The sequence below is a fragment of the Aythya ferina genome (assembly GCF_964211825.1).
Source record: "Aythya ferina genome assembly, chromosome: 2".
Lineage (NCBI taxonomy): Eukaryota > Metazoa > Chordata > Aves > Anseriformes > Anatidae > Aythya > Aythya ferina.
The window spans coordinates 1,327,464-1,350,789 of NC_140297.1; the positions used below are offsets into that span (position 1 = coordinate 1,327,464).

At 46.2% G+C, this 23,326-nt stretch overlaps 1 protein-coding gene across 2 annotated transcripts in view; it reads left to right on the forward strand.

Moving 5' to 3' along the window:
- The window catches only part of SCAP (SREBF chaperone), a 46,974-nt gene that overhangs the window by 12,042 nt on the left and 11,606 nt on the right, over positions 1–23,326 (forward strand). For both annotated transcript variants that reach the window (XM_084509152.1, XM_084509151.1), the window contains exons 4-11: positions 9,200–9,329; positions 10,723–10,880; positions 14,425–14,645; positions 15,457–15,562; positions 16,448–16,620; positions 17,216–17,342; positions 21,377–21,489; positions 22,424–22,518. In XM_084509152.1, coding sequence (XP_084365278.1) covers positions 9,200–9,329; positions 10,723–10,880; positions 14,425–14,645; positions 15,457–15,562; positions 16,448–16,620; positions 17,216–17,342; positions 21,377–21,489; positions 22,424–22,518 — 1,123 coding nt within the window. The remainder of the gene's footprint in view (positions 1–9,199; positions 9,330–10,722; positions 10,881–14,424; positions 14,646–15,456; positions 15,563–16,447; positions 16,621–17,215; positions 17,343–21,376; positions 21,490–22,423; positions 22,519–23,326) is intronic.

The window sequence follows — 23,326 nt, forward strand, 5'->3', positions numbered from 1 at the left end:
TGTGGCTGAATATATTTTGACAATCCGAAACGTTACGTTCCCCTTAATCCTTTCCAGTGAGGCAATGGAAACACCGACTGGGGCTGTGACAACTTTGCTGCTCAGGTCTGTGCCGAGACGCACGCAGGTTCAGTCTGTGTGGTTTTAAGTCTTAAGGATCTCCTCTCCTGTGGTCAAAACAAGCCGTGTGTGGTGAGATCTGCTTTTAGAAGGGCTCCACCTGTGCTGCTACAGGACAGTTTTTCTTTGAGCGTTGCTGAGGGTAAGACAGACTTCAACACATCAAACGTAAAAAGGCTGTTGAGGAGATTTGTTTCTGTGCTCTGAAAACCCATGGGATCACTTCTCGTGCCTACGGCTCCTGCAGGTTGTGAGCAGCAGCAGGGGCACAGCACGGAGCCAGTGCTTTTCCCGTTTTGCACTGCTTTGCACGATTTCTTTCAACTCTTAATGATAAAGTTTTATTTCCAGTTCTTTTGTTGGGCAGAAAGATGAAACTTTTACAAGGTTGAAGCGAGCGGATTCTTTGTTCTGCTTATCATTTGATATGATTGCAAGTTATTAACTGTTGCCTTCAGCTCTGCTGGATGCAGATTTCAGGTGTCAGGGCTGCCATCCAGCACGGAGTTCCACCACGAGCCCCTAACCACCACGCCTCAGCTCTCTTGCTTGCTTTTTGCCTCTTCAGAGCTCCCAGTGCCATTAGCCTCCTATTTTCAGTTACCTTTCAGGTGCTGTTCCTGGGGGTAAATGCAGGAATTTGAGATGACTGCTTCAGTGTAAAACGTTTATCCATTTATCCATACACATGCTGCAGGTTGGGAGGGATCAAAATAAAAACTGCTTCTTAATGTCCCTCCTAAATTCCGGATTTCCCTGACAGGAGGAGGTCTGAGGTAGGATTGCTAGCATCTGTCCTGGCCAGAACTCGCATGCATCCTGTCTTTCTGGTACTGTGTCCAGAACAATTTGAATCAAGGTGTCTTGCACCAAGCTCCTGAAGCTTCAAACCGAGTTTTTTTTGGCAGGTTAGCTGCTTGTAATTGTGTATTTGTGCAAGTATCTGCTTTGCTCAGCGCTGGTAGCCAAGGATTTTGTAATTATTGGCTACCTTTAGACTGCAGAAGCTTGCTGAAGACATCAAGCATAGTCAATAGTGTGTGTTTTCTTTAATAAGTTTCAGTAACTCAATTAAATAAAAAAAGGGGGCAAAAAATGGCCCTGGGAGGGACAGGGTTTAAAAAATACCATGACACCCTGTGAGAGGGAAAGAGCCTTGATAAAAACTGGAAGTGCAGCGTGCTTAAAGTTATCCTTCTCTAGAAACACCTTTTGGGGATGTTTCAGTTCCTGTTCCGTGCTGCCCTGCCTTAACTGGTGTGAACTGGTGTGAACTGGGTGTTCATTCAGGCTCGGGAAGCAGCAGCACTGAGACCCAAACTCTTCAGGGTGCAGCCCTAAAACAGCCGAGCATTTCAGCGTGGTGAGGCCGAGCTCTTGCAGGATATCTGCGGACAGGCACAAGTTTATGAAGTAGCTGCAGAAAGCAAATGATCAACGGGAGCTGCTTTCAGCTCCCTGTCAGTTTTCTCCACAGCCAGAGCTGTGCTGATTTCTCAAGGTGTTTTAAATGCTCCCCCCAGCCACGTTTCCTTCCTGATGAGCCATCTTCTGTGCTCTCAGACGGAAAGAGGAAGCTGTGCTGCAAGGACCACAGAGCGATCGGAGAGCGACTCCTGTTTGCTGGTGGCTTTGCGGTTGCAGTCCACAGATTGTGCCTGCATCTAAAACAAGAAATAAAACTTTTCTCCAGTTACAACAAAGCCATGCTATCAGTTAGCAGCTGCATTATATTTTGGGCTCCTCGACTTGTGCTAGAACGCGTGCTCAGCTCAGTGAGGTGCTCATAAGCACGAGTCTGAGAGGTCTCTGCCTGGAATAATCTGATATTTGTGGCGTGTGGCTGCGTGCAGTTGTTAGCCCTGTGGCTAGCACAGCTAGAGCTGCTGAAAGCTCACTCCCTGACACAAGGATAGAAATTACAACAGTAGAAACCCAGAGCAAAATATTCAGTCGCTTTTCAGTTTGCCCCTGCACTAGAATCCTTCTGAGTAAGTATTTTCATGAGATTCAGTGAAATTTTACTATTTTGGAGGGGCGGGGTGCCCAGGCCAAAGGCAGGACTGTAATTTCTTAATCAGCCCGGCAGATTGTGTGAAATGGCTCACAACAACAGGAAAATGGCGTTGGCCAGCAGTCACCTCGCCGACTAGCAGGAAACTTCAGAAGTATTTTAGGAACTGATCCGGAGGGTGCATTGTTAGCTACTGCACGACCTCGCTTCAGGCTGAAGCTGTCTCGCACTTGTCGTGCGGTGAGTGTTTCATTCACTGCGTGCTTGCCACGTCCTCCTGCTCTGCCCTGGTGCCTGCTGCTGGCTGCTGCAGGACGAAACCACTCCAGTGGGTTTTATCCCGGCGGTTATCAACAAGGAAGGAGCTGTGACAACTTGTTGGGAACGTCGCTCCCTGTCCCCGAAGCGCGTGGAAAAAAGAGAAGGTGGCAGAGTACAAGGGAAACACTCTGTATTGTTCCTCCTTACACGTATTTATTCAGCCAGATAACCACATCTAAGATACAGCATATTGCTGAAGTCAAGGGTGGGGCCTGCATCCCGAAATCTTGAAAGGGAGAGAGGTGGAACTGTCTTTGTCTGCACCTGCGTGCTCCCAGAATCCAGGCGAGCCGGTAAAATCCTGCTACAGAAGAAATCAGCTCAACTGTTCTCGTTTTTTTCCACAACACATCAGTAAACCAAGCCTGTCTTCATGTTCAGATGTTCAGCTAACTCCTAAAAGCCGGAATAAACCACCTGGCCCACGATTACACAAGCACAGAGCCATGGAGTGGCCGAGGCTGGAGGCCCCCCCCTGGGTCCCTCTGGTCCCAGCCCTGCTCCAGCAGCCCCCAGAGCTGGTGCCCAGCCCCAAGAGGGGCTGGGGGCTGCTCCCTGCACATCTCCAGCAGCATCCTGGCTGCAATCTGCACACACAGCCACGTGTACACCCCCTTCTGAAAGCATTTTGCTGTCTTACAGGCTCGTGGCAGCCCGTGGAGCTGCGTTGCCCACAGCTTCTTCGTGTTCCACCTCCCCAGGGAGCACAGCCGCCCCTGGGAGCGCATGATGAAACGAGGAGCAACTTCTGTGTGGCCAGACCTCGCCCTGAGAAAGCAGACTGGCAGCACAGGGCAGGGAGAAGCTGTACGTGCGCTGCTCAGACCTCGTAGGGCCCTGTCAGTGGGAGGCAGCGCTGAACAAACACAATTTATCCAGCAGCAGGTATTGCCTGGGCGCTTCGTGAGGCTGAAGAGGGACCTGTTGCTGCCAAATATCTGCTCCCCAATACCCATTGGCAGGACCCATTTTTGTCAAACATCAGATTTCTCATCAGCGACAGGATTTCAGGTCTTGGTGCTGCTTGGTTTGGGGCTGAAACGGTAAAAATCTTGTTCTGCAGCACACGAGGTGGAGGCGGTAGCTATTTTAGGGCCCTGCATCTCCGCCCTCCCTGTTATCTAAGACCTGGCAGCTCCCCTCTCCTTCATGTTCACCAGCAGAAGTCTTTTTGGGGGCGGCGATCTCCGCTTGGATTCTGTGAAGGAGGAATATGCAATTGTAGGGCTTGCGGTCCTGTCGCGCTGCCAGCTGCCTCGGGCTGACCTGGCAGGTCTCCATCTTGGCCCTGGAAGCTGTCTTGGAAATATGTAAAGTAGCTGGATGAACATTTTTTGCCCGAACCCACCTCGTGCTTGGTAACTGCGAGCTGCTCTTGCTTGAATCCAGCGCTGCTGACTTGCAGATAATTTGTTTTTCTCCCCTTTGGGATTCGAGGAGGGGCGTCAGGGCGCGCTGTGACACGAGCAGCTACAAAGAGCCCTCCTCAAAACCAGCCCTTCTCCTTGAATTTCCCTCTGGCCTCTTTCGGATCTTCTTTTTTTTCCCTCTCCTGTCTCTAAACTTTCCCCTCCGGTGTTCACCTCTTCCCCTGATGGTGGAAAAAAATCCCTAACGGAGAGAAATGCGAGGAGAAGCAAACCTGGAGGCTAAAAATCGCCGTCCTGTAATTCACCTGGAGCAGCTCTCACACGGTGGGACGTGCACATGGAGAGGACCCAGGCTTGTCCCAGCTCCCTGTCCCTGTTCAGTGGCTGTGGGGAGCCAGGATGCTTCTGACAACCTAGTATTAGCTCTTGGTATTTTTATTTGCCATTTTTTTAAAGTATCTCTTTATGAGATACGTTTTTAAAATAAAGTTTTAAATATTTTTTAAAGTATCATCTAAAGATGCTCTAACATTTGATGTCCAAAACAGCAGGTCTAGTGAGTTTCTTGCTATTTTTTTTCACTTTTTTCATTTGCTGTCCCAGGTATCTTTGACTAAATCAGCTGATATCCCACCTAAGGCTAACTAAATTCAAGAACTATTTTAACATCTCACCCAAACATTTACAGTGAGTGTATACCAGAACCTGTGCCTTGCTTTTTCTTTCACCAGACGTTATCAAAACCCTACGTAAACCCAAATCCTCAACCATCACTGTGATACAAGTAAATATCTGCCCCCTTTGCTTACTGAGAACATTAATTTCCATCGCAGCTGGCTCAAGAGGAGGCAGCTTTTGGTGTCCACATGTCCTGGACATATCAAGGAAGAGCAAGGATCCCATGGATGTGCCTGCAGAAACTTTTAAGCTGGGGAGAGAAAACATGGTGCCGTCCTGCATCATGCAGGGGGAGGCAGCCTGAATAACCTGCAGGGTTGGTTGCTGCCTAATTCCTCCCCTGTTGGATTAAAAACACGCACTGGGAGCAGCATACGGGTCTCTTCTCACAGCACCACTCCTGTTCCATATTCATAATTTGAAGAAAGGAGTTGTGGGGAGGTGCTGGATGTGATTTGGATGCTGACAGGCTGACACAGCACCAGCCTACGAGGGTGCTGGAGTAAGGGTTCCCCTGGGAGCTGCAGCAGGATGGGATCCTTCGCAGTGCACAGATGTCTCGGGGGGCTTTTTGCCATCAGAAATGTCCCTTCTGTTCTTCCCCTCGTTTTACAGCCCTTGATCCTTCCAAGAAATGCTGCTTCATCTTTCCTTTATTGCGTTCGCGTGTGCTTTGGATTTTTTTTTTTTTTTTGGACAAATTTGAAAATCCTAAGGTGAAAAAAAATCCAACCAAAACGAACGTGTCCCTTGGTTGTGCAGAAATAGCCAGAGGAGTTAGGAGCTGCTGTGCCCGGTGTTTTGGGAGGTGACTTGCACATCAGGATGGGAGTGGTTGGCTTCTGCCCCTGAACGGAACTTTTTTTGTTAAATAACTTTTACAACAGAAAAAAAACCACGATTCTCAACAAACCTTTGTATTAGCAGCAGTCAGGCAGTCTCTCATCGGTTACATTTTATGCTTCTGTGATTTTTGGATGCCTCTGACGCTTCTGGAAGCCGTGTACGAGCTGCCAGGGGTTGGATGAACTCGCTTCCTTCCCAGCTTCACGCAGCAAAAGCCGAGGTTCAGGAGCAGCAGGTACACAGCAGGAGGAAACTTCATGAGAGAAGTCAGCGACACCCTCCTCCACTCCAAGCAACAACCATTTCTGTTGCTAAAAATGCATTTATCGAGCTGTAAATACACCACTAGCAGAGAACCAACGTGGAGCAACTGCGAGCCACTTCCAGAGGCTACTTCTTAAAATACAGAATGCTCTTTTTTCTGTTCCCATGGCGTGTAAGCTAGCACATGAAAGCCTTCCTTCGTGGCCTCGAGCACAGAAAGGGCACATCAGAATCCAGCACTGCTTGACGGGACGTGCCCACCGCTGCCAGAGCATCAGTGGTGGTGGCCAGGTTGGTGTTCTGCAGGCAGCTGTGGGGAGGGAGGCTGCTGATCTCTCCCGGCTGTTCCTGCTGCTTCCACAGCCCTGCCAGCAGCTCCTGCAAGTGCTCCCTGATCCCAGCAGGGTGATGTTGCTGCTCATAATCCAGGTGAGGGAACCTCTGCACCTCCTGCGTCCACCCAGCACGTCCTGCATCCATCCAGCACCTGCCAGAGGAATAAGGAATATAAGGAATTGTCCTTCTGAGCCCCTAAAATTTACAGGGGTTACACAGAGAAATGCACTTCTAGGTTCTCTGAATCCCAAGTGTTTTCCTCGTGCCCCTTTTTGAGATCTTGTGCCCCTTTTTCAGGCATAAGCATCAAAATTATTTAGTCTCCAGATCATTCTGCTGGTCACCTCTTCGTTCAGCTTTGCTTATCACACTTCGATTTCTTTATTTCTTAATTTTAGCTGTGTGCAGGATGCTCGCTGTGTGCCTCTCCCCAGGTTTTGCTGCCAGCAGCCCCTTTATTTTCCTCTTCCTTCCCAGTGCACAGTGAAATAACAATCATAAGATGCGTTTTTGTCAGGCTAACAACAGAGCACACCTAACGAGCCTTGCTCCCCCTTCCAATCTTCTTTTCCAGCTTTTGTTGTTCGGCCCCAAACCTCGCCTGTAGGATGGTTGGGGCTAATCCCTGACACAGCAGAGTCCTGCAGGAAAACGGTGCCAAGGCCTTGGTGTTTATTGCCAGGAAAGCTCGGCCACGCTGACAGCTCCGCCAGACAAAGGGAGCCCTGATAGCTGTGAGAAAAATCCCAAATCATTGTCTTCAGAGAGAACCTTCTGTGAAGCTGTTTGATTCGTGGTAGCAATGGCAGCATCCTGCCAATTAGGAGCACATTTTAATAAACACAGCATAACCTTTTATTCCCTGTTACCCAACACCTGATCATCCCCCATTTCACTGGCTGAGTACCACAGGTTCACAAGCTACTCAACACTCCTCTATACCATATACGTACAATATATTTTTCTTCAACCTTTTAATTTCTCCTTTTTTCCTTTTTTTTTTCCTCCTTCCTTATGTTTTAAGAACCTGTGATCTTTGTTTTACCATACTCACACTGCTCATCCTCTTTTTTCTCAAGCTTCCACCTTATTTTGGAACAGAGAGGCCTTCTACTGCCCGCTTACCTACTGAGCATTTCTCCTTATTATGGCTACACAGCTACCTTGGACTACAGAAAAGTAATTCTCTACTGCAAAAACACAACTTAATTTCTCACAATTCCCCCCACTTCTTTTCTTACTCCTACTGTTGGTTTTGCACCTCTTCTCCTACTACATTTTTGATTTTTTCCAACATGAAGGTGCAATACTCTTCTTCGGATGTCACGGGGAATGACAGATAATCAGTGTCATTTTTATTACAATACCAACAAATAGTTGTTTGAGCCATTTCTATTCAGGTAGTCACGAAATTACTTTCTCGCAAATGTTTCTAAATCCCCAGGAAGTGTCACCTTGAGCTACTCTATGCAGGATCTTGTTGTGTTTTGTTTTTTTTCCCCAAATATTTTGAGGTCAGTCAAATTCATCCCATTTGATCTACATATATACAGCAACTGGTATTAATTACAGTGCACACTCCTCCTTAGGAGGTTATTAATAAATCTAACACTATTTGATTCTAGAGTACTATTTTTGCAAACTTACCAAGCTTATTTTCCAGTTCTTCAACATATTTACAATAGCTTTTTCTAATTTGCTCACCATTAACCAAGGTAAAAACCACCTTGCAAAACTGTAAAAAGCTAGAGAATTTTACTAAAGGATTATCTGGGGTCCACTTAATTCTGCGTGTGGTCTCAAGGGGGCTTTGGCTTTGTGGGTCTTCAATAATAGTTAAATCTGGAATTATCACCTCCATGGTTTAAGCTCCTTTCCATCCTAGGGTCCGCTTTTTCCTGGCTTTATTGTATTTCTATAGCCAGTGCCACCCCTTGCCATTTGGGACAGGCTGTCTGGTTACAGGATTCTCATCTTGTACCTGGTGTGTGTTATGTATATCAGCATTCCCGTGGCTACCATATTCAGTACAGTACAGATTATTCCCTACTTCATGGCTATTTCCACACCCAGGGTCAGTACTGTTGCCCCCTGAGTTTCTAGCATTATTTAAAAGGCACCTTTGATAACAGAGTAAATTGTAGCCAGGATTATGTGCAGGGAGCTCAGCTTCAAAATCTGTTCCTTCCCAGGACTGTGCTTGATCTGTCATTTTTAGAAATTTAGAGGATCCAGACACAGTTGCTGCTGGAAACAGCAATCAGGGACAAGGCCTCTTCAGTCTTTCCAGGCATCTGGGTGCAAATCCAACAATTATTTCAAGATAAAACTCGAGAGATGTTCTGCAGTCATTGGAAATGCTGATTTTTCCCTCCATCCTACCACTAATCCATTGAGAATAGGTATTGCTAAAATAAAATACATCGTTTCTATACATATATATATACCCCTATAATAATTAAGAAATAATAACTAAGAAAAACAATAAAAATCACAAACTAATAAGGATTCTTCTGGTGGGGATTAAGTACCCCCCTTTCTCCCACTTCCAGAGTGTTCCCTGATTCTGTGCAATTCAATCCCTTTTACTCATTAATTCATTAAGAATTCTTCTAAGGAGAAGTTAAAGGTTTACAACAGATAATTTTAGCAGTTTTAACCTTAAAAGTCTTTGTTAATGCAGTCTGTCTGGTATCAGGGTTGGCGTGGAGCTGGGATCTCCGCTCTGTTTCATCCCTTCCCCTTCCAACTCTCTGGGCACTGCCCGTGTAACAGCAATCTTGCTTTTTCCTGACATGCTTTTAGTGACTTTAGAGACCCCCTGGAGCTGACACCGGTATCCTAAACTCCCCAAAACCACAGTTTTGAGCTAGTTTCGTGCATTCGTTGTGCAATAGCTGCTGCGGTGACCCGCAGGTCGTAGGGGCCAAGGAAGATAAATATCACAGAGCTGCTTTGGTGGCTGCTTGCTGCTGGTGAAATGAAGGTAGTGACAAATACTGGAAACGTTTCAGGTTTTAATGAGGAAAAGCAGGTGATTAGGATGGGGTTTGGGTAGGAAAGTGGCCACTTAAGTACAGTCCTCATCTCATTTCTGTGCAGGCTGGGGAATCGCTGAGCCATGGCTGTGCTGTAGCACTACCTTTTGGGTGATAATTAATAATTTAGGTGCGTTCCTGCAAGGAGAACTGGTTAAAAAATAAAAATAAAAAACCAAGCCAGATGTTTCTCACTTCTGTCTTCACCGTAGCTACCCGCTGCTTAAGCTGCCATTACCTGGAACGGGGCCCGTGGAGTACAGCACCCCGGTGAAGGATTATTTTCCACCCTCTCCAGACCCCGTCTCGCAGCAAGGAGACCTCGGCGAGCGCCCTGACTGGGTACGGCTTCGGTGTGGGCGTGAAAATGAAGGAGCTGGAGCAGCTCTGCTGGGAGGAGAGGCTGAGGGGTTGGGGTTGCTCAGCCTGGAGAGGAGAAGGCCCCGGGGAGACCTCACAGCGGCCTTTGGGGCCTGCAGGAGGGCTGGGAGGGAAGCTTGGGCAGGGGGTGTAGGGATAGGACACGGGGTGATGGTTTTAAGGTAAAAGAGGGCAGATTTAGGTTAGATAGTCAAAATCTTTCACAGTGAGGGCGGTGAGGGCTGGCGCAGGCTGCCCCCAGTGCCCAAGGCCAGGCTGGATGGGGCTGGGGACAGGGGGCCCTGGGCATGGCAGGGGTTTGGAATTAGATCATCTTTAAGGTCCCTTCCAACCCAAACCATTCCACGAAAGCTGTGAAATGCAATTTAAGGGCCCGTTTTTCAAGGATTAACGCAGATAACCTTGTCCTAAGGCAAGCAGTAGATTTTATGAAGCGTTATTAGGTTTTAAATACATTTAATGAAGGGTTCTGGGATAACAGGCCCCAGTTTCCTAATGCCAACTGAAGGCATGCAGTCTCCCTAGAGCAGCAACCACTTGACTGGTACCTATCATGCAGGTAAGCTGGACTCACACCCAAATGTTCAAGGGTAAGGAATTAATATTTCTTTTGCATGAACAGGATGGAGCCCTGATGCTTTCCAGGAAGGCTGAGAACAGGTCCAAGACATCAGGAACCAATTGTAAAATGATCCTTTGTAGCCTGCATTGTTCCTTTTCATTCCAGGGTCTCTGTGAAGTGGAAATTGGCTGTTGGCTTGATGTTTTTGATGCCTCCAGCTCTCCACTCTCCCCACGTGTGCTCTTCTCATTGTGATTGATATCATTTAACCGAGAAGCTTTTTGCTTTATGCTGTTATCTCAGGTTGATGCTGGCTGATTAAATCTCCTGCTTCCTTGCCTAGTGCTGCTAATTGAGCCCAAAATTCTGCCAGCACTGCAGCCCCTAGAGCAGGGGACAGCAGCCTGGGCACACAGACCAGGAAGAATTAAATGGCACGCAGCAGGATCAGCACAGGTTGGGGGAACCACCGTGTGGGAGAGGCATCTGTGAGAGGCAGCGAGTCCCCACTGCTGCCTTTCCTTCCAAATTCAGCAGGATCTGGGAGCCTCTGCCTCACACAGAAGCACAATATACCGATGACAGAATGGTCAGTGGCAGTTTGCCTCTGTGAGAAACAGACTCTTTTTGTTCTCCTTAGGTTACTACTGCCATGTTTCACCTCTTAACTTGGGAAAGAAAAATATAGTCTGGCAAACCCCTTCCTGAAAGGTTGCCAAGCTGTGATCTAATTCTGCTAAGCAGCTTCCCACTCACCATGTGTTTTCATTCTCCCTCTGGTTTTCCCCACAGTATGTTGGTGCTCCTGTGGCCTACATTCAGCAGATCTTTGTGAAAGCTACCGTCTCCCCATGGCAGAAGAACTTCCTCGCCGTGGATGTGTTCCGTTCGCCGCTGTCCCGCGTCTTCCAGCTCGTGGAGGAGATCAGAAACCATGCCCTGAGAGACAGGTAGTTACTGTTTGTCAAGGATTTGTGGAGGAGGCAGACCCCCCCCGCTGCTGTGCACACCCGTCTTCTAAATTATTCCTCCTAAATCTGATTATTAGCTTTGAGTGTGTCAGATTCTCAAAATAAAATGAGAGGTCACTGCTGAGCAGTGGTGGCATATCCCTCCTGCAGGTACAGCACTTTGGCTTTCGTGCTAGAGGACTTGCCTGTTCTTTAATTACTGATAATTGTCAGGAACCCTCCGGTCAGAGTCTTAGGCAGAGAGGTCTGGAATGGTCCTCTGAGGTTATACCTTTTATAGCAGGTAGCAGTTTCACATAATCCTTTTCATAAGCATGTGAGGTTTATATTAAAGCAGGTTCATTTGGCCCCACCATGCCTATTCTTCTACAATTTTGCATGGTCAGGAACCTTCTCCTGACTTTCCACTTTTGGCAGTGTTTAAGACTAGTTCATACCTGCTTGGTTTTGTCCTGACACAGCCTTCGTGCAAAAATAGCTCTCCTCTGCTTCCAGATATTTACTGGGAAAACTCATTCTCCCCACCCTGCATCCTTGTTTGTTAAACTAAATTTAGGAAACTCTCAACATACGCTGTTAAGATGGTTCTGTGTTCACTTTGTCAGCCTGGTTGCTCTTCCCTGCACTGTTCTTACTGCATCTCCCCTGTTCAGGAGATGAGAATTGTACACAGGATTCTCACTGAAGTCTCTTTTTACCTCATTTTCCATGGAAATGACTTTTCTGAAATACAGGGAGGTTGCAAGTCCCTTTTTCATGGCCAATCACACCAGCATTTGTCAGGTGATTGATTGATGCCTCCATGTCCATCTCTCTTTTTATCATTTCCAGCTGATGAGCTCCTACCTGATAGCAGATTTTTTTTTTTTAGTTCCCAAGTACACGGCCTTGCACTTTGTACAGTTAATAGAAACGGTATTAAATTTAGCCCAGCCCTTACAACATCCATTTCAGATACTCTGTTCCCTTTCTGTGTTAGCAGTGTTGCTTTATTTTCTGTCCTTGACAGATGTCTCTATATCTTATTCCAAGGTTTTCAATAAAAATATAAAATAAATACTGGTTCTCCGAGCTGTCCATGAAAAATTCCACTTTGTTTTCTTCAAGACCAGCGGTTGCCCTTTCAGCAGCCCCATGGCCATTTTCCTGTTAACCCATTTCTTCACTGAATTACATTTTTTGTGCTAACTTCTGTCTTTCCCGTGATCTAAAGCGTTTTCTGCATGGTGCTGAATCAAAAGCCTAATTGGGCCTGAGTAGATGAGAACTTGCTGTGCTTTCTTTATCTAAGAAGTCAAGTATTAAAAAAAAAAAGGGATCACTCTGATTAGTTTGGCATATTCTCACTTTGAAAACCAAGAATACATTTTGCACATGTTAATTTGCTTCTGTTTTTTATAATGTGTTTCCCTTTGAGCTCCAAGTTTCTGTGTGTTGACAAGTTCTTGGCTGGTTGACTTTCCAAAGACAGAAAGGCTTTTCCTCCTTCTCTTTCTTTGTTCAGTGAGAATAATGACACCGACAACAGGCCAAGCGTGGTGAAAAATGGTGAGATTAGAGCCTTTGATCATCTCCTAGCTTTTTAGCCAGGAGCTTTCTTCATTCTTTGTCCTCTGATTCACATAGCTAGGGAACATCTGCTCTTTGTTCGTTTCCTACTTCCCTGGCAGCATCCTTCATTGCTTCATTTTTGAGTGTTCCCTTAACCACTCTACCTGATGATTTGTCCTTTTTTAAAACCAATCCTTGTGAGATAGCCGTCTCCTCTGTCTGATAATATTTAGAAATGCCACTCCTGCTGTTAAATATAGAGCTTTTGCTAGCAGCTCTCAGAGCCTTGGCACTGACATTCTTTCTGTTTTCACGTCTTCCTTTATCACATGTGTATCTTTAGATATTATCTGTGCATAGCTGCCAATTACAGGTGAGAAACAACTTGCTCCTGGTATGTGTGTCATCTGCTCATTGTCTTGCTGTGTTACCCTTGGTGAGCAATGAGGCAGTGTGGAAGCAACATTAAACTTACACAGCCACCAGAAGGAAAAGGCTAGGTAGGGATTTAGGCACTCAGACCTGGGATAAGGTCTTCTATTTGGTGTCAGACTTGCATATTTCAGGAAACATCTAGCTTTGAGTGAAATTCTGAAATTACCCAGAAGTTCCTTCCCATCGGTTGCTTTGTCAGTATCAAAGTTAAGCGCAGCTGATTTTCTTCATATGACAAAAAAAGCATACTTTTATACTAACGTGGGACAGAAGCAGCTGATGATTGCTGACAACTGGACAGGAAACGCAAGGTGATTGTATTTGCATCAGCAATGAGATTGTTGAAGCTGTGAGCAGTCATCATTTGTAAAGTCAGAAGCGACCTGACATTTGTTGTAGTGTAGCAGGCATTGGCTCGATTCATTATTTTTGGTATTCATCTCTGCATCTACAGCGTACATTGGACTTGCTTCACAAATAAGAACTCTTACAGGCTTTTGTGCAGTATAAAAAGCTGTTGCTGTTATGTTTCAAAGTTAGTTAAAGCCTAAATATAAAACAATAGTCTCCTTACTCTGCCTGGGGCTGTTATTGGAGGGATCACAGCATCAGGCCTTTTGGATTCTCTTTTAGAAAGCTTCTGTTCCTATCAACACAGTATTTTCTAGCATATTCTCTAGTATTTTATCTTGACAGATGTGACTTTTCTAGGTAGCTTGCCCTGTAATGACAAGATAAAGATTCTGGAGGGAGTGCTGACAAAGTCATAACTCAGTCATCGTCGGTTGGGTTCCATATTTTCTCTCTGCAGTCATGATAGGAAAAAAATCCTCTAGAGAAGGCATTTTAAAATAGGACTCCAACACCTTCTCTGTAATCCGTGGGGCTGAAGCCAGGGAAAACTGGCCTCCAATGTCTTAAATTAGCCTTTGTTAAATATACTCTTCTTGCGCAAACCCCTCTGGTTGCCCATGCCACGGTGAGGGAAGTGTTCTCTTTTGGATCAGCTGCTCTGGCTTGTCTGGCCAAATGGTGTGCTGGTGGGTTTTGTAACTGAGCAGTCACAGTCAGATGCTATTGTAAGCCCAAGCTGAGTCTTTCCTGAGTTAATAGTTGATAAGGATTATGTAATGGTGCTAGCAGGAAGTTCTGGGACAAATCTACACCTTAAATTATCCACCTCAGGCATTCAACATATGTGGAAAGAAATATGCAGAAGAGTTGAAGGTCTTTTAAGAATTCCAGGGAGACAGTTTCTCTGTTGACTGGAGGTATCTGAAACGTGGAACTGAAAATTGTGGCATCTAGGAAAGCTATGAGGCCATAAAGCATGCAGAGAAATGGTAACAGGGTTCTGGAGTTTGCACACTGTTACGGTGAGGTCCCAGGCTGTGTCCTGAGGCTCCCGATCTTTTGTTATTAGGACAAGAGCAGTAACGTGGTGCTGAAGGTCCTTGGGGTGTTCATCTCAGCAGCTCTGCCTGATTGTGAAGGTTGTAACACACACAGCGGCGTCTAATCTTTGTTTGCATTTCAGTTCTGGTGTCAAGAGCTTGGAGGAAGTCTGCCTTCAGGTTACGGACCTCCTCCCTGGCCTCAAGAAGCTGCGGAATCTGCTCCCCGAGCATGGCTGTCTGTTACTGTCACCGGGCAACTTCTGGCAGAATGACCGAGAGCGATTCAACGCCGACCCAGATATTATCAAAACCATCCACCAGCATGAACCAAAGACTCTACAGACATCAGCTACTCTCAAAGGTAAGAGGCTGAAGTGCCAAAGAAGCCCCCTTTCTGTAGGTTTAAAAATAACAGGTGAGTTGTCCAAGCCTTTTTGTTCTTCTTACTCTAGATATACTCTGGCCTTTTTCCCTTGTGCCGTTGTCTATTGTATTCAAAGACTGCCTCATTGTCACAGGCAAACATTCATCCTGCTCCCTCTTGTGCTTTTGCTGTCGTCTGCCTGCATATACCCCGAGATGACACTGGATTTCATTAAAGTATTTTTGCTTTCTTAATTAAAAAAAAAATTCTGACCGTGTCTGGGATCTTATTGTTCAGTGATTCCACAAGGCCAGGGGAAACGCTGTTCCTTTGTTTTGAAAGGAATTTTGTAGGTATCAGGAAGCCTGTTAATGTGACAGGTCTAAAAAGGGACTTTATATCCATAAAACAAGCTTATTTTAATGGTTATTTTTTGAGCATCCATAAAGTATGCACGCTGTGGTTTGGGGCACATGGAGCCTCTCTTTGACAGCTCATTCACAAGCGAGATAGAGGTCCACAATATCCTGGGAATTCCTGGACGCTTGGAGCTTTGCTTAGGGCTGGGTGATGAGCTAGCTGAGAGTTTACGGGTTAGGATTAGAGGGCAGACTTCATCAGGTCAGGGAGAAGATGGGGATAACCAACCATCACAGGAAGTTTTTTCTTATGTTTGAGAAAACATCCCTCATCTTAATTTGTTCCCATTGCCTCTGGGCTCGACGGAGAAGAGGTGCTCCATCTTTATCTTTTTTTTTTGCCTCTTTTCCTATTATCGTAACGTTTTGTTCATCCTGTATTTTTGCAGATCTGCTGTTTGGACTCCCTGGAAAATACAGCGGGGTGAATCTGTACAACAGGAAGCGAGTGGTGTCGTACACTGTCACACTGGGCCTCCAGCGATACGACTCCAGGTAGGGAGCTGGAGCTGTGCTATTTTTACATTAGGGATCCCTTATTCTGGACAAGTTAGCTCTTTTCTCTGCTCTTTTTATTGCTAACTTTTTGTTTAATCCCCATTTTCTTGTGCTTTAGAGTATTTTGGCATCCTCTGAAGGTGCTACAGAAAAGCAGAATGCTGCTTTGGGGATAAAACTTGCTGTGCTTTAGGGAAATAAAGCGCTATCACTGCTGTTTCTTTCTTTATATATATATAAGAAAAAAGTAAATATAATACCCAAAGCTGCCAGTGGGAGTTCCTCTGATGATGGCTTCATCTGCACACCGAGCTGTCAACTGTTGCAGCCAAGGCCCAGTAGGTCTGTTTTGACCCAGTTCCCGGTGCGTGGAGTTTGAGTGTTTTGCTTTCCAGAAAGCAGTAATTCAACTGGTACCAACTGTGAAACCCCTCTGGCAGTTTTGGCAAAGCTGCCTTGGATTGAGCAGATCTGAGGACTAAACGAGCTGCTCGGTGCTGCACAGATTTCCCCGAGGAATGCCTAGGACAAAATTGGCAGCACAGGAGTCGAAACCTGCCCTGCTGCTGCCCGTACAAGAGCCCTTCAGCCTCAAGGACTGTCATGTAGGGCCTGTCAGCAGCAGCGCTTACATAAAATTTAGGAGATGTTTGAGTCTACGGGATGTTCTGTTCCCCAGGGCCAAATTTTGTTGACGACGAGCCCTTGCTTTAAATAATTTTGCTGAGTCTGCACAGTTCCCTTGTGAATCTTCATAGAGATCAAGGTCTGGGAGATAGCCCACAGTGCAGATGTACTCTGCCCTCACTGAGCTCCTCCTTGGGATCGTTTGCTGGTTGTTGGACACGGTGTGAGTGACAACCCGCTTGCTTTTCACGTCAGGTTCCTCAGCAGCCTCCGTTCTCGCCTCAAGCTGCTGCACCCCAGCCCCAACTGCACGCTGCGAGAGGAGAACATCGTGCACGTCCACTTCAAGGAGGAGATCGGCATCGCTGAGCTGATCCCCCTCGTCACCACCTACATTATCCTCTTTGCCTACATCTACTTCTCCACACGTAGGTTTGTGGGGTGGAGAGCCTAGAGAGTAGAGCAAGCTAAAAATCCACCTGTAGATATATATACCTGCCAGCTGAGGGATGGGTGGTGGGGCACAATTTCCCGGGCTACATATGGGAAAAACGAGTTCCATCCATAGCACTGCAGTTCCTCCTGCTTCAGCAGCAAAGGTGATGTTGAAATTTCATCCTTGTGGTATCTTCTGAGGTGTTCCCTGTCTTACACAGCTTTAAATGCTGTAGTAGTGATGCTTTTTCCGATGTGGACAGACCAATTTGTGGTCATGCAGATCAAATACACATTCTGAGCTTGTCGCTTTAGACCTTACCAGCCATATTTAAGTTCCTTTTTTCGTGCCCCAGCAGTGCTGTACTGCCAGGATAAGCTGCAAGCTTCTGTCCCATCCCTGTAACAGTTCTTAGGTACTGCGAGGACGTGGGATCTGCATTTCAGACATGGAAGTGCCATTATTTCTGGGCTGCAGCAAGTAAAGTTCCTGCAGAAATAAGTCAGATTGAGGATCCCCTTGTGGCTTTTTATTAACGTGTCCTTCTCTTCTGCTTCGTAACAGAGACTTTGCATTCTGTTTTTCAGGGAAGATTGACATGGTGAAATCGAAATGGGGCCTGGCACTGGCAGCGGTCGTCACGGTGCTCAGCTCTCTGCTCATGTCAGTCGGGCTGTGCACGCTGTTTGGTTTGACCCCTACTCTTAACGGAGGGTACGTTTCCAGCACCAAACCCCTTCCCAAACAAGGGCAGACAGAGGTGAAATCATTTGCAAACAGCTGTTCGATGCTTAGCCCTTAAAATCTAGTATTTTTCATATAAGCTTAGGTGACAGTGTTTACACACTGCTGTGTAAAATTATAAACAGACTTCTTGAGCTGAAGGACCTTGTGGTTTTTGTCTGTCCAGCAAAAAGACTCGACTGGGTCCTGGTCTTCCTGGAGCAACTTTATTGCTTAGCATTTGGCTCTTTCAGCCTAAAGCAAAAGGTGTTATCGGGACGACGTCTTAATTATAAATCTGATTTCCTGGCAGCTGAGCAGGCTCCCAAATTTCTTCCTCCTGCAGTGACTTGTCTTAGCACCCAGAAGCGCTCGTTGCTTGATCTTGGGCTCGCTCAGAAGAATCTTTCAGAATGGCAGCGCTGCCCTGGTTGTGCCTGGGGGCCAGCTGGGGAACTTTGCAGCCATCCCTGACATTTGTCAGCTTTTCTTTTGGCTGGGGCTCCTGCACACGTTGCTGTTTGGCCTTTTGATGCGGTGATTACCGCTCATATTTGTGTCAAGTTGAAAACACCTGAGAACACCATTAATTAAAGTTCAATTCGGGATCTTTCTTTTGATTTTTCTGATCCCTTTCCTAAGTAATTAAGGACGTACCCACCGATTTCCTTCTCAACTCCTCCTTCCAGCCATATACTGCTGGAACAGTTCAAAGTTTGACCATGAGGGAGGTTTCTCAGTGCTGGTGATAGTTTACCAGGAGCCAGACCTAGGTGGAGGAGTTCTGAGAAGCCTGGAAGAGCTGCGAATAATTGACTTCAGAATCAAAATTATTTAATTATTTGTTCCTATTTTTCCCCCTGTGGTAACCAAGAGTCTTAATTACAGATCAAGCCCAGATCAAGATAGGATCTACTGGAAATTTACAATTGTAAAGCAAATAAAAACAGTGTTTGGATGCAGATACATGGGGGGCATCCTATCTTGGTTCAGTCTGGTTTTAGTTAGTGCAATGACCAAGGCCTTTGTATGCTGTCAGCGTTACCATTGTCACACATAAGGGCTAAACTAATCCAGTTATTCCTCCTGCAGGCTGGACAGTTAATCAGTTCTTGTTCCTTAAAGTAGTTTTCCTGCAAAAATTCTTTGCCTTAAAATGATTGCACAGATGATTTCCTTCGGGGTTGAAACTTAATCCTTGCAATATCTTATAAGTGCTGTTTAACTGGATGAAGGACACTTGGGTTCTGTGGGGATGGGTTCTGATGACATCGAGGTTTTTATTTTCTGATGACATTAATATTTTTTTTAGCAGGTTGATTCTGCTCTTTTAGATAAATGCCACGTGCTGGTGATGGTGGTTGTACTTTTTGATGCAAGTGATAGGGAAGGATCCCTCAGGGCTTGATCTTGCTCCTCTCCTAAGTGCTGTAAACGTTTAGACACCACAGGGGAGAGAGGCACTTTGACTGAAGCTTGTCTTTTCCTTTCCTAAATGCTCACAATTTTCAGTTCTCAGCAGTTGTTGCAGGTGGGATCACGCTGAAAGCAAGAAAGATCTGGATGAGACGAAAGAGGCATTAATATGTGAGCAAGCTGCACAGAGAATGGGTTGGGACTGCAGGTACCCAAGGGATCCTCCGACCTTTTCCTGATTCCCCAGTGTCTGCCAGAGCACTTTCCCTCTTGTTATCTGATTCCCGAGTGGGGACAGAGTGTTCTTGGTATGTCCTAGACCCGATGCTAACATGCTAGGGGTTGGCCGGCTTCAGGGTGCAGAGTCAGATTTGTTTGGTTAAACTCTGAGCTGAATTTTGACCTTTTTTATCTGTTTTGTTTACAGCAGAGCCTCCTAGATATGGGTGTGTTTGTTTTTAGTGGTACCCGGATTTACGATAAGCCTCTGTCCCTCACCAATTTTTGTAAGGTACTGAAGTAGAGCTCGGTGCTTAGAGATCAGTATCTGCTTACTGCTGCTGTATGATATTAAAAACCAGACCTTAATCATTATCAGTCATCTTTTATCTTGCTTTCATAGTTTCCCCTTGTCTTAAAGCGTATTTCAGATATTAATGAAGGCAAGGTAGAATGGGTGAGGTCTTATTAGTCTTATTTTACAGAAAAGAAGAGTAAGTGGAGATTGGTGACGTGCTCTGCCCAGGATTTACAGCTGAGCAGTAGGCTATGCAGAATGCCCAGAGTTCACTGAAGTGGGATACAAGTGAGCTGGGGGACTCTGAAAGCCTCTGAACGATTCCAGAGCACAGCCACCACGAGCTGCTAGCTCAGCTGGCTTAGAGGAGTCATGATCTTAAATGACAACCTGCTTCTCTTTATTTATTTTAATATTTTATATATGATTTTTTGTCCTAAATTGACTAGCTCAGATGCAAACATTTACATTTTAGATAGGAGAAGCTGATGTGATGGATCCATAAAGCTTCCAAGTGATATCTTCCAGGTTTATCTTCAGATAAGCCCAAGATTCTCCCTGTCCACATACATGCATGGAGTCAGGGAGCTGCAGGAGATGTTTTCTTCGTGATCCATGGTGCTGTTTCTGTTGACTACTAATTAATAATCTTCTGCAGTTGAAGCAACTGGTTAAGTAGGAGATAGTTGAGAGCATTACGGGTTTCCTTTTCCAGACTTTACTGCCTTCTGAAGGGTTACTGCAGCTCGTCTGTGCTGGACAGCAAGTGCTTCGTGCAGGACGGTGTAAGGACAGGATTCTGCAGGAGCATGCCCTTACAGACCTCAAAGTCTTTAATTTTTTGATTTTGTTTTTGGTTTTGCTTTGAATGGAGCTCTTGCTGTTTCAGCCTGCCATTTGTTCAAGGAGCTGGAACGAAATCGCTGAGCTAAGCAGTGATCCCAGACAGGGATTTTTCCCCCAGCTGGACTTGTAAGGGACGGGCTGCTGACAGCCCCACGTCTGCAAGGTTTGTTGAAGCCAACATCAGGTGGCTGTGGGCTCTGGGAAGATGGTCCTTGGGGGTTGTGTACTGGCAGAAAGCAGGAGGTGTTCTCCTGAAACCCTGGTGTTTAGATTTCTTGGCTCTGAGGGATCTGCCAAGGGCTGCGTGCAGCTGCACGCACACACGTTGTCCTCTTGGATCTGCACAGACCAGCACAGCACAAATTGATCCCCCCTGAAAGGACGCAGCCCTCTTTTTGCTTAAGTTTAGCTGGAGGGAAACGAAGAGATTTACCACGTGCATGGATCAGCTTCTTCTCTCCTACTGGGCTGGGCTGTAAGTAGTTGAAAGAGAGAAAAAACGTGAGAAGAGGGTTGGATAAAGTCACAGTGGTGCCCTTGGGTCTTTCTCTTCTGCTTGAATATATTCTGAAGGGCAAATCCATTGCAGGGCGTATTCTTGAGTCTTGGGTTGAAAATATCCCTGGGAGGGTTTAGTTTGTTCACATCCACATCCACGATGTTCACATCGTGTGTCTTCTTTACAGCCCGAGACCTGGCTGTTTGTTTCTTTGTTTTTGCAAGTTTATTTTCATGGAGTACTTAGCTGTGATTTAGCAAGATCTTCATTGATGGTGGGACATGGTCCCTACCCTCCTGGTACAATGTTCTCTGGCTGACTGTTCCTGAGGCTGCTGCAGTGGTGCCCAAATCCATCTTTTTGATTTTCACCTCTTTGTGGAGACTTTGTCGTAGAGACTCTTTGAGGGGCGCTGTCCTTTGGGGCTCTTCTTTGGGGACCCAGGAGTTGGATTTGATGATCCTTGTGGATCCCTTGCAACTTGGATACTCTGTGATTCTGATTCCTGACCCTAAGGAGCATCAAGACTGATTTAGTGGTTGTCTACAATGGCTGTTTTTCAGAAAATCATGCAATTTTGTAAAAATATTAGTATCTATCCAAGGCAGATGAAATCACACCTCTCACCTCAGCACAGAATGACACTGCACAAGAAAGGGTTTGGCTAAGAGTGATGGATAGTGTTTGCTGTTCACTTTCTTTACCCAAAGATCTCATTCTCATTTTTTCTTCCTCTGTTTCCCCCAGAGAGATATTTCCCTACTTGGTCGTGGTGATTGGCCTGGAGAACGTGCTGGTCCTCACCAAGTCGGTCGTCTCCACGCCTGTCGACCTGGAAGTGAAGCTGCGCATCGCCCAAGGTATGCACCTCCTCTGGGAAAACGCTGAGAGAGAAAAAAAAAAAGGGGTAATTCCAAAACTGGGAGATGGGGAATTATCTTAATCGTGGTCTGTAGAGGAAACGAGGACTTTGTGTGTTGAATATGAATCGGTGATTGTATTCTTAAAGTCTTTTGTACTATTTTTGTTATTTCTAAGAACTAACATAAGCCTCTAACAGCGGGCACTGCTTTTTAAGATTCTTGACTGAAGCATTGGCAAAACAAGTTTTAAAAAGTGTTAGTAAGAGAGAGCTGTGTCTCCTGGTAAGGATATTTAGTGCCTGTCCTCGTGTCATGAATATTTTAAGTGCAGTCCATGGGTTGTAAGAAGTTCTGCTGAGGCTGTGACCAAATTATTGTCCCTGTTACAGATACACTCTGCAGCTGCATAGGGATCTGAGTACACTCAAACCGTGGATAAATGTAGTTTGCAAACTTAAAAGACATTTATAGACATGAGAGATTCTGGAGTGATCCCCAGAAAAATCTACTGAGCTTTGAAAATAAGAGTGCTTTGTATCCTAGATCAAAAACAGGACTCAAAAACTCACTGATTCCTGACTCGTCTGAATCCCTGCGTTGTCCTGCTCAGCACCCTCAGCCTGCTGAAATCAAGGTGGTTCTGTGAGCTGAGTCTTCTTCAGCTCCCCGTGTAGTTGGATAAAAATCCATCTGCTGCTCTGGGGCTGGATGATAACCCGGCTGATAAACACATTGGAATCTACAGGGCGATTATAAATCCATACCCAAAGAGGTCGGCTGAATTTTAGCCTAAAAATGCCCTTTTTTGTCTGTTGACTATAGGGGCCTAATTTTAAAGAAGGGGAATCCAGGGAGGAGTCCTTTCAGCTCTGCTCACGCCCGCTCACTAGGGAACGGTCTCCTTTTACCTGTCTGCATGTTTTCTCCCCAGGCCTGAGCAACGAGAGCTGGTCAATTATGAAGAACATGGCCACAGAGCTCGGGATCATCCTGATCGGGTATTTCACCCTCGTCCCAGCCATCCAGGTGAGTTCTGAGCACTTTAAACACACAGGACAGAGGCTTGTGACCCCTGCACAAACGCAGGATGCAATGCTCTGCTCTCAGCCCTCTTTTTAAGAGCACCCAGCTGCCTCTCAGGGCTTCTGGGGAAGAAGGAAGGGATCGTGTGCCACGGCAGGGACGTGTCTCCTGGGAGCAAATCATCCTGGAGCCTCACTGCTCACAGAAAAGTGCCACAGAAGTGTCTGTAGTAATGGTGTTCTACTCTAAGAATACACACAAAGCAGGGTGTGTAGGAAGAGGAACGTGATTTGTCAATGCCAGTTGATGTAAGTGGAATCAGGAGCTTTGTCTGCTATTTATTTGCCTCTCGGTCTCACAGATGATACTGTCTAACACAACAAACCTTATTCTCTGTGGCTTAGCTGGCGTTACTGTGGCTGAGTAGCAGAAGAGGTGACTCAGGGAAATGCCTCCCTTTCCACTCTGGTTTCTCCAGGTGGCTTCGTGCAATCCCAAACGCTCCTCCCTGCATCTCCAAGCGTGTCCCAGACCCCTTGGCAGTGACCCCCTCCGTCTACCCCATCATTTTGAGGCCTCTCACCCCCAGAAAAAGGGGTAGGTCCCTTTGCTCCTTTCTGTTTGTGCAGGGGAGCTTCCTATCATGGAGCTGTGAGCTCGCTAATCCCCTTCAGCAGTGGAGGAGAAACCCAAAACCAGTGCAGGATCCCCTCTGGGGAAAGGGTGGGCGGTGTGTTTGGGGCTGTCTCACCGGATTTACAAGCCTTTGGGTTTTTTACAGCCACAGACATCACAGTCTCTGTTCCAGGGG